General features: G+C 33.5%; 1 protein-coding gene across 2 annotated transcripts in view; it reads left to right on the plus strand.

The window, feature by feature from the left end:
- Positions 1-12,019, plus strand: part of Csmd3 (CUB and Sushi multiple domains 3) — a 1,090,649-nt gene that overhangs the window by 705,672 nt on the left and 372,958 nt on the right. For both annotated transcript variants that reach the window (XM_010619527.3, XM_033759931.1), the window contains 2 exons: positions 1,950-2,165; positions 3,823-4,011. In XM_010619527.3, the coding sequence (XP_010617829.1) occupies positions 1,950-2,165; positions 3,823-4,011 (405 nt within the window). The remainder of the gene's footprint in view (positions 1-1,949; positions 2,166-3,822; positions 4,012-12,019) is intronic.

The raw sequence follows: 12,019 nt of genomic DNA on the forward strand, positions 1-12,019 counted from the left end.
TTTTTTTTTTTTTTTTTTCCCAGGTATTGATCTATCTCCTTCTTGAAATGTCTAATGAAGGGCTGCTCCATAAAGATCTTACTTTGGAAAGTCACTGCCTTTGGAAGCTTCTACTACTTTGATAAAGTAGCTGCCTCTATTTCTGTGATCCTATATTGATAAATATTACCCAATATTATAGCCCTTACAATAATTCTGGAAATTTTAGTTCATGTGCATTTTTCTCAGATGAACCTATTATATTTTTTAAAAGATTTTTTTTTAAATGGTGTCTTATACATTTCAAATCTTTCCCAAATCTAAAATCACTGGTCCATTTTGTGATAATTTTGTCATTGCTTGTGTTTTCAGGGTTTTTGGTTTTGGTTTTGGTTTTACTATGTCACTTTGCTTTAAAAAAAAATCCCGAGACTTCAGTAATGCCTGGCATTTTGAACTAAAATATAAACAATAAAAATATTACTTATCTCAAAAAACCAAAGGAAAAAAATTGTTACTTATCATTCTCTAGTATTTTAGATTTTAAGAAATGTTTCGGTGATATTTTAGGCCAAGTTATAAAATAAGTAAATAAACCACTTCAGAAGAAATATATATGTGATAGGCACTGTTTATTTCAATCATAATATAGTAATTTGTGGGAGGAGCAAGAGCTTACAGTTTTTTATATGTATTCTAGACAATGTAATTAAAAACTAATATGAGAACACACTGAGACCACAGTCAGTCTACTGTTTACATCCTCACCAGATTAGAAAAAATAAGAAAAAATTTTCAAATCTTGGTAAAAATTCAGAGCAAGTATAGTTTGCAATAGAAATGTAAAACCACAGTCATTTCATAAAACAGTATTTGTTAAAGCTGAACATATTATCTCATGACCCAGTAATTCTACTTCTAGATAGGTATCTAGTAAAACATATGTTCATCAGAGGAAATACTTGAGTATTTATTGAAGCATCGTGTACATTCACAATAAAATGTACACTACCTAAGTGACCATCACCAGGAAGAGAGAAGTGAAAGTGACCGAGTCACAAGATGGACGAACTTTCTACACATTTTTTAAAATAACCTATGCTTACTCTTAGATGAACCTCATATATCTAAGTTGAATAGAAGGTGTCAGATCCAAAGGAATGCATATATATTATCCCATCATACAAACTATAAAAATATTTATATAAATTAAGGAAAATATTTTGTGCTATTAGAAGTCAAGTGGATAGTTATATTTGGGAAAATGAAACAACAGAAAAGATTTGTCAAAGGTGCACTGGTAAGGTTGTCTATTGATTTGGGTGTTGTTAAAACTCAATGAACTGAGTATTTCTATGTGCACTTTTTATCACGTCATATAAATAGGTCGAAATATGTGAAAAGAAAATAAATGAGGAGTCATTACATTGATTTAGCAAATAGCACCTTTCGTGCATGTTTTATATTACTCTTCTAAAATAGACATAAGCGTATTTTGAATTTGGGTACTGGCTGTAGATGCAACTTTTATTTTGTTTGGAGTTTCAGAAGAGGAAATGGAAGAGGCAGGTAGGGTGGTCACCGGGAAGCTGCCTCTCTATTACTAAACAAAGGCTATGTATGTATTTCCCTAGAATTTTTAGAAGATTCAAATGATTCTTTTTCAGGTATTAATTTTAAATTTTACTTTTGAGAAGTTTCTATGACTTGACTTTTCAAAAGTGACCTGAAAATAAAACAAAAATAGGAACAAAAGACAAAATTACAGTGCCCTTCTTTTGTGTGTGCTCCTGAGGTTGGAACCCACAGCCTTTCACATGCTAGCCCCACGCTCCACCACTGAGCCATACTCACATCCACCTTTGGGACATTTTATAGTAGAAAAACAAATGAGAAGACATAATAATTTTAGATTAGTAGCAAAATCTCTGATTTACTGATGCACCTTGTTTCCTTTTCTTTCTTAACAGGTGTGCAGTTCAGCTTCCACACTTTCCATCTGGAAGACCATCATGACTACTTGCTGATCACAGAGAATGGGAGTTTTACCCAACCGCTGGCCCGCCTGACTGGCTCCGAGCTTCCTGCAACAATCAACGCCGGTCTCTACGGAAACTTCAGAGCTCAACTGCGTTTCATTTCAGATTTCTCAATATCATATGAAGGGTTCAACATTACATTCTCTGGTGAGAAAACGAAAGAAAAAAAGACCCCCTTATTACTAAAAAACAAAACACAAGCTTCATAAACCATGGCATAACATGACAGAAGGAAAACTTACAGAAAAGAAGAAAAATGTTAAAAGTAGAATAAGAAAGCAAATAAGTATATCTCGGAAGCTTTAGGTAACGTTTGAAGTACTTTAAATATTGTCTCTGATAAATTAAAGAGAACCTTTAAACAAAAGCAAAATATAAATTAATTTAGTAAAAATTTAGTAAAGGCACAATAATTACATTTCCTTAGAAACAGAAAACTCCTGTGGGTTGATGGAAAAATCAGTTAAAATTTTTGTAGTGAACTTAAAATGAAAATTCATATACATATATATATAATTTATACATATATATAATTTATACATATGAATAAAATGCAAACTAAGCGACACTCCTATTTGTCTTGAAAAAGGTATAGTAACATACCAAGATTAAAATAAACTTAATATACTCTTCTAAAAGTATATTATCTAGAAACAAATTAACATGGTTATATCTTTTTAATAGAATAACCTTATTTCTGGACAATAGCATAAATTGGATTCCAGGGGGGAAAAATGATAATACCAAAGAGAGCAGAAAGTATTCTCAATACACAGAGTACTACTTTTTAGTCAATTGAAATTGTGAGATAAAGTTATTTCTTAAAGTAGTGAAATTTAATAAGTAAATCTTATACCAACTTGTTCAAATTAAAATTGTAATACTTATATATGTATACACACAATGATATTGCTAATCTCAATTTATGTTAAAATTGTTATATGTATGTAAACATGTAATACAAATCTTAAAATAATATTTTTTAATTTGAATGAAAATCTTTAACTGCTAAAATCATTAAGGTATTCCACCATGAATAGTAAATAATTATAATCAATTTTAACCTAGAATATTAAAAATATGTCCAAGTATGATTTTAAGCAGTAAAATATTAGTTGATCAACATAAAGCAATCCTTGTTGATCTTTATTTCAATTACATAGTAATTGCTCTGTGAATATTTTTAGTTAAGCTATTAGAGCTGCATATAATAATAATATTTAATCAATTCTACCCTCTTGTACACAAAACTGTTTAGTGGTTAATTTTTATGATGTTTACCCATTGCTTGGGGAAAAGGTCGTGTATAAATCTGTAATGTAATAGTTACCAGTGTGTGGGCACTTCAGGCTTACATCAACTTTTGTCTCTCCCTCAGAATATGGGTTAATCGAATGCCTATGTACTAGAAGCACAAATGGTGTTGTCATTTAAAGTAAACACATTAGTAGATTTTTATACTGCAAAAGATTTCTTTCCAAATGTTACTTCGCATTTGAAAATATGCATCTCTACTTCTTTTGTTATAACACAAAAATCTATGAAATGGAAGTTTCTAATGCAGAAAAAAAAGTTACATTTTCACTTTTCACATAAAAATATTCATTAAACCATTATATAGTTCTCACAAGAAAAAATATGTGTCCCACCAGCTTGTGTCCAGAATTATAGATATAGTTACTCTTAAAATATATGATTAGTCACTGAAAGCTTCCAGTTTGCCAGTGAGGAATATCCTCATAAAAGTAACCATTGCTCCTTCTTGCCTCTCCTCTTCGGAGGGGAGGGTCTTCCCGACTTACAGAGTACAACCTTGAGCCTTGTGAAGACCCGGGAACTCCGCAGTATGGTAGCCGTGTTGGATTCAGCTTTGGGGTTGGTGACACTCTCACCTTCTCGTGCTCCCTGGGTTACCGGCTGGAAGGCGCGTCCGAGGTCATCTGTCTTGGTGGTGGCCGGCGAGTGTGGAGTGCACCCCTGCCAAGGTGTGTGGGTACGTGGTCAGCTGCTTTCATTTGCTTGTATGTGTAGTCACTGTCCATGGAATCGCATGGTTATGCACCCCTTCTTATACTCTGTTGATTTTTGTCATTTATTTCATATCAATTATTTTCTTTTAACTGGGCAATCTGGTAGACCTGAATTTCTCTCCTATTGCTGTCATGCATCAATACTTTTTAATTTGTTTTCAAATCATGGTGATGAAGAGTATACAAGATAGATTGGTAGATAGATCGATAGATAGATAGAATCATAGATAAATGAATATAAACTGAAATTATTTATTAGCACAACTGGTTTTATAAACTATATTGGTGGTCTAGAAAGACACCAGATTGTAACCAAGACAATGACACTTAAAATACCATCTACCTTCCTGTATCCCAAGGATTGTGCCATGCCGGGTGTCTGATATACATGGCTAATCTCCTTTTCATCTCATCGCCAACTCCGTACAATGACAGAAGTGCTGTCGTTGTAACCATTTTGCAGATGAGAAAAGGTTTGGAAAAGTGAACTGGTCAAATATCAAGTGATGAGGCACACTGAATACCACTCGTGGACTGTTTCCAGAGGCAGCTCCAGAAAGTGAATCCTTACATTCTACTGAACTAAAGTTTTGACAAAATTTTGTGACTTAAAATTGATATATATGAAAGCCAATTACACCATGTCAATGAACAGTAGATGATTAAGGACTACTAAATCATTTATTGACATGATAGATTAATTAAGATGAGTATTCATTTCGTGTTCTGAGACAATAACAATAATTACAGCATTGGAAGAGTGGAAGCACCACCTACACCTTTGGAAACAGTATTTTATCTGGTAAAGGGGGGACATATTTTTCATTTTAAGAAGTGGACTTTTTCATTATAATTTAGGTCATCTTCTATTTCAATTAGAAAACAGAAGGCAAGAAATTTTCCAGCCCATCAGCCATTCAATACTTAGCAGTTGCTCACTTTTATACAAAAATGTCATGTTATCCTTATTTCATTAAGCTATTAAAATGTTTCACAAACATTTAATTTTAATTTAATTTAATTTAGAAAAATTTAATTGTGGACCACAGAATTGTGTTAGTGATCATGGTTCCAACTTTGACAAATCTGTACAGGTTTGATCTGTGGTTTATGCCCATGTCTTATTCTCCAGCTAAAAAATGTGCCACATGTGAAAACACAAATGAAGATGATATCTGTTTGCGTTATTTAATAGAGTGTCCAAAATATAAAAAGTAGAAACTCCTCCCAGCCTATCAAGTTGCTGACTTAGCAAGACCTATCTCAAAATAAAAAATAAAAGAATGGCTGAGGATATAGCTTATTGGGAAGGCCTGAGTTCATCCCTCTTACAGAAAGAAACAGAGAGAGAGAGAGAGAGAGAGAGAGAGAGAGAAAGGCAGATAGAGGGAAAAAAAGAGGAAGGAAAGGAAATAAGGAGGAGAGGGAGGAGGGCAAAGAAGGAAGGAAGAGAAGCTACTCCTCAAGAGTCCCAAACCAACCCCCCAAAAGTGACCTTCCCATTTAATATGAATGTGAAGGCTTTACAGTGATGAGATGGTTTTCACACTCTCAAAGCATTATATAAATGATACTCTGATATATAATAGATTTTTTTCCTTTTAAAATCAGAAGGTTTTTTAATAGAAATTGCAACTATAGAGACTGGAATTTGGGACAGGTTCATGATAAGCGATTAGATTTCTAGGTTATCTTTTCCCACAAGCTAGGCAGGGTATATTCTTTGTAACTTTTCTGTGTTTGGTTTTTAATTTGGGGCTATTCTCAGATTTGGAATCATTACTTTTTCTTGAATTATCTACATTTCCATTTCCATTTCTGTACAATGTGACTATTTCCAAATGTGAGTTAATGATGACCTCAGGAACATCCAATTGAGAAACTCAGAGTTCCCAGTTGTTTGATATTAGGCCAATAAATAAACTTCATCGATCTCAATTGCAAAGTGGTTCCAGTTGCACCTGTATAGCCGTTATGAGTTATTTATGAGGATGAAGAAATTAACCATATAAATCAGACATCTAGCACCTGTACAATCCCTGACATATAGGGAACATGCAGAATTTAGGTGTTGTCCTAACTTGTTTTGCAGTGAGTATGATCTGCCCCATCTCGAGCCATCAGTTTCGTTTGTAAAACCCAAATCTTAAGCGATAATTCCATTTTATAAAACCATAACATGATGCAGATTTGCTGAGTTGTTTCATATATCTTCCAATTCATTTGTTACTATAGTTTTGACTTTTCATTAGAACTTTAGTGTTAGATTAAATAATTTGTCCAAGGGGCCAGACTAGTTCAATGGCACCACACCAACCTTGCAATCTCAAGGTCCTGAGTTCAACCAGGGGAAAAATAAATAAAGAAAGATAAATAAATAAATAATTAAATAAATAAATAAATAAGAAATAAAATAATAAAGGGCCAGGGATTTAGCTGTTCAGTGGCCTGCCTTGCAAGCGCAAGGACCCGAGTTCGATCCCCGGTACCAAAAAAAAATCATGAAAAAAAAAAAAAGAAATAAAATAATAAAGGGCCAGGGATTTAGCTGTTCAGTGGCCTGCCTTGCAAGCGCAAGGACCCGAGTTCGATCCCCGGTACCAAAAAAAAATCATGAAAAAAAAAAAAAGAAATAAAATAATAAAGGGCCAGGGATTTAGCTGTTCAGTGGCCTGCCTTGCAAGCGCAAGGACCCGAGTTCGATCCCCGGTACCAAAAAAAAATCATGAAAAAAAAAAAAAGAAATAAAATAATAAAGGGCCAGGGATTTAGCTGTTCAGTGGCCTGCCTTGCAAGCGCAAGGACCCGAGTTCGATCCCCGGTACCAAAAAAAAATCATGAAAAAAAAAAAAAGAAATAAAATAATAAAGGGCCAGGGATTTAGCTGTTCAGTGGCCTGCCTTGCAAGCGCAAGGACCCGAGTTCGATCCCCGGTACCAAAAAAAAATCATGAAAAAAAAAAAAAGAAATAAAATAATAAGGAAATAAATTGTCCAAGACCATTAAGCTTTTAAGTGTTGTGATCAAGATTTGTATGACAATTTACTGTAATGCCCGATGTTTCCACTTGTGCAGGTATGTGTGTGGAAAGGTTAGAGAGAACTCTAAGTCATACAGAGTTAATGTTTTCTTTTAAAGTAACAAATACATATCAAGCTGTTGCGTAGATTCAATTACATGTATATTTTAAAGGTTTACTCTACGGTTGCAGTAGATTTTAATATATGGATTCATGAAAAATTTACATTCCAAAAATCTAATAATATTATTTTTTTATTAAAGTATTTCTCTGAGAATGAGTTTATTCATACTTAAATCTTTAATGAAAACAATGAAAGAAAATCACCCTGTGGACAAATTTAGGAAAGAGTTTTATCATGGGAACTTTCCTCCAATTTCACATTAGTTGTGCTTGCTTTTATATTTATTGAAATTTACAGTTAAATCTCTTGACCTTAATAAACTACATTATAGACATACATTTATATTATAAAGTGGGGAAATACACCTTCACATAGAAAGATTTTTTAAAATTTACCTCTACAATTTTCTGTGAATTTCTCTTCACTAGTTTGTAAACATTTGATAACAAATGATAAAAATATAAAAAAGCGTATTTCTATATTTTCTATTCCACACACATACATGTTTTCTCTTTTTTATCTTTTCAAATTTCAGGCTTTACAAAAAGGGAAAACTATTTGTGATTATTCATATGAGCATATGACCAATTTTCACAGTGCTTGTTTGGGTAGTTTTTATTTTTTTTTTCTGTAACCGTGGTACTTTTTACTTAATATATATCTAACTCCAGTTCTGTAATAGATGCTTACCTAATGACCACTAGGTAGTTCTCAGCACCACATACCTCATAGGAAGCTTATATTACACACAGCAAGTAAATTATAAGTAGGTGATATTCACAAAGTTCACTTCGTTTTCAGTTATACTTTGCAAATAGGTTGCAGATGATAGATATGATATTAGAAAAAACATAGATTTTATGTCAAATATGAAATAAACATTAACATATTCCAACTCTGTATAGTAAGTCAACTAAGAAAGTTACATTAGAATATTTGCCTTTTCTTTGCTTTTGTATGTATTTATATTCCATTTTGATTCTATATCTAGTTTATAGGTTGGTTGACATATGTCAGTTTCTTCTGGAATAACTATAAAATTTATCTAAGGGGCAGGCATATAGTTCGGTGGCAAAATGCTTGCCTAGCATGGCAATGCTCTGGGTGGATCTCTCTCCAGAATTGCAAAATAGATAAATAAACATAATTCGAGATGTATGATAACTAATAAACAACATTTTTGTTATCCATTTCCTATAATATGCACATTTATATTTTAAAGTAATATTTTAGTAAAATATTAAAATATAAAAGTATTAGAATAGGGTCTTTTGCATCTATAAAGAGTTCCAGCGTGTAATATCTTATTCCATTTTATTATATATTTGTATCACATAATATCTTCTTTCAACTTTGTGAAAGTAAATTTAGCATAACTTTATTGGTGAATTTAAAAGTTTTACATAACCTTGAAGTTTCATGCACAGCTGGGAGCAGAACCAGCCCAGTCCCAGGCCAAGTTCTGTCCTTGGTCTGCACAGCACCTACTCCACAGTGAAGATGTTGGTAAAAGCTGGTAGGAAATCCTGCCTTCCTTGTAGTTGGTGCATGATTTTGAAGGACTTCTTTGTTTGTGTGTTTGTTTTGGTTTTGATACCAGGGATCAAACTCAGTACCTTGTAATTGTGAGGCAGGCATGGTGCCACTGAGCTAAGTCCTTGAGCCTCCAAGGACTTCTTATGTTTTTCTCTATTTTAATCAGAGGAAAATTCCCTCCAGCAGAGCCCTTATTTCTGGTTTCATTTAAGTACAGAGAAAGTTTTTAGCAGGAGGAAAAGAATCTTGCTAGAAATCAAACACATGCCACTCCTCAGAGGCTGGGAATGTTTCCCCCAAGCAGTGGCCTCACAGAAGGTAGAGTTCATATTTACAGTAAATAAAGTATTTACATGACAAATTCAAATGCCCTTCCTACTAAGTTTTCTCAAACATAAAATGTCGATAATCACATCCATATCTCAACGCAACACATGTAAATCACCTCAAGAGCTCCTGGAAGCATAACTGACAGCTAGTGAAGAAATTTTGCCAACCAGCAGACAGAGGAAAGGAGATAGGACTACTTTGTGATAAAAATGAGTGTTTACTTTAAAAATACATTCTACATATCTGTAATTATGCTTCACATTCTGTAAAAGATAAGGATAGCAGAGAAAATGATATTTCAGTCAAGATATTTTACATCTAAGTGAATTTCCTACACAGCTGTGTCCTAAGAAAATGAATACCTGATCACCTTTATTTTAAGAGACAACCAAATATAGAAAATGTTCAAAGAAAGTACAAACTGATTACTTTTAAAATAAGAAATGCTGTCTTGTTTGTGGACAAGATATAAATACTTTCATCTCCTTTGGTAAAGTTCGTGTTACAAAAGCTCCTGGCATTTCCTCTGCCATCTTTTTAAATCAGAAAAACTTGTACGTCTTCACTCAGCCTCCAAATACACTGGGATCCAAGCCAGGCTGTGTTGCAAATAAACAAGGAGCTAATGAAAGAACATGTTGTGGAAAGTAGATTAGCAAGTTAAATATTAGTAATGATTTGTCTTTAGGCAGGAGTCCACACATTTTAAGAAGTCCACATGTTCTGAAGTCATTCTAAAGACATTGATTCATTCATCCTCATCATCTCCCATTTAACGTGGCTAGTTCTGTTTCTAATTTCACGTATCATTGATTTTTTTATCTGACCTTGGACAAGTAACAGCATCTTGTCTTAATCCCGAGTCAAATGAAAAAAAATGATATCAACATCACACATCTACATCTCTTTTCTGAGTTTTCTGGCTTTTTAGATGAGGCATGGTTCTTATTATTGATTTTTTTGTTTAAAAATAAATGTGGAAAACAGGAGAAACTGAGTGCCGTATATGTGGGAAATCTCCCTACTCTCAATGCACTGTTCAAAAATGACCAATTATTAAAAGGTCATAAAACAAAAGAAGAAAATGCATTTGAAGAAGAAATTAAGCTTTAGACAAATTCTGTTTATTCCATTTCAGCCTCTAACCACTCTACACAAAAATTATATATGGCAATTACCCAACCATGTATGAAATATATTATAGGTCATTATATATTTCTATTCAATGTATTTATATTATACAAGGCCTCATTTTAATATTGTGAAAGTATCTTTAGCATGACTATTCTATTGGGTAAATATATAATGTCTATAAAAATATCAATTTTTCACAGCCTTAAAAATCACTCTATAAGTCCTGTGCATGTTCTCCAGATTCACAAAACTCTGATAATAAAGACTTATAAACTTGGAAGGAAACCTAGCTTCCATTGTAGCTGGTTGTAGCTAGCCGGCATTGCAGGTATATGGCCATGAAGAAAGCAAATTAGTAATTGAGACTCTTCAATTATTCTCGGGGTCTGCCATTAATTAACTGAGAGATGTTGGGCAAATGTCTTAATTTTATGTGTTTCTCAATTATAGAAGTGATCATTTCAATATGAACTCTACGCGACACAAACATTTTTTGTAAAAATAAAAGAAAATATGATGCAGAAAAGTGCTCAAATAAGTTATATACACAATATACATCTACAATTTCTCTTGCATAATGATAACTAGGTAAATTTACTTCACAATTGACCATATGAAAATCTATAATGTTAGCATTCATTCAGGGTTTTATAGAATGTTTAGAGTTTCTTGTTCACAATCTCTGGAGTGAGCAAGAATGATATTCCTCTGTGACATGCTCCGAAGGTTGTTAAGTACTGAGTAAACCCAGTGTTACAGTCCTTAGATCAGTGTTGTGGCATTCCTGGTGTTATTCCATTGCTCTTTATTGATGAAATATTGTTGAAAGTCAACCAATTTGATGCAAAAGAGGTGAGCAAAACTTTTCTGTGAAGTACAAGATAATAAATATTCCACGCTCTGCGGGGTGCGTAATTTCAGTTGCAATCTGATGTTGTGCTGTGAAGTCATTAATAGATGATGTGTAAATGAAAGAGTACACTTGTGCTCCGGCAAACTTTATTTATAGAAGCAAGCAAGTGACTGCAGCAGGCTATGGGGCCACAGTCTGCTGAAGCCTGCAATGGATCCATTAACCTGCATACGGCCCCCCCTCTCTTTTTTTGCTAATTTAGTAGTCATTCATTCTTTTTTTTTGTTTCAGCTTTAATTGAGTTTATTGGTACATTTTAGGGATACAGTACAGTTACATTCATTGTTGGGATCTTGTACCTCTACATGACAAGTCTTGATTCTCATTTTTTCCCCTTACCTCTGCCCTCCCTTCACTCCCTCATCCCCTCCCCATCTACAAACACTTTATTTTCATCTTTTCATTCTCTTACATTTTTTCTTTTCCCTTTTTACTCTTCCCCTACCCATCCCACCTTCCCTACACCTTTAGCCCCTTTATTCCCATTTCTAAATGTCAGTAATCTTATTAGAATCTTATGCATTGTTGCAGATTATTTACAAAAGGGAAACTATTCGGTATTTACACATGTGTGATTTATTTATTTCACTTAGGAGTATATCTTCAATATGTATCCATTTTCCTATGAATGAATCTATTTTCTCATTCTTTATGGCTGAGTAATATTCCATTTTATAGAAAACCACAACTTCTTTATCCAGTTTCCAACGGATGGGCAAATAGGCTGTTTCCAAGATTTAGCTATTACAAACTGTGCCGCTATAAACATGGGTGCACATACTTCTCTGTGATATGATTCTTTTAGTTCTCTTGGAAAGATACCCAGCAGAGGGATGGCTGGGTCAAATGGAACCTCCAGTCCAAGCTCTTTGAGGTATCTCCATATTGATTTCCATAGTGGTTGCACTAGTCTGC

Source organism: Fukomys damarensis, unplaced genomic scaffold (genome assembly GCF_012274545.1).
Source record: "Fukomys damarensis isolate Sample0158 unplaced genomic scaffold, DMR_v1.0_HiC HiC_scaffold_5, whole genome shotgun sequence".
NCBI lineage: Eukaryota > Metazoa > Chordata > Mammalia > Rodentia > Bathyergidae > Fukomys > Fukomys damarensis.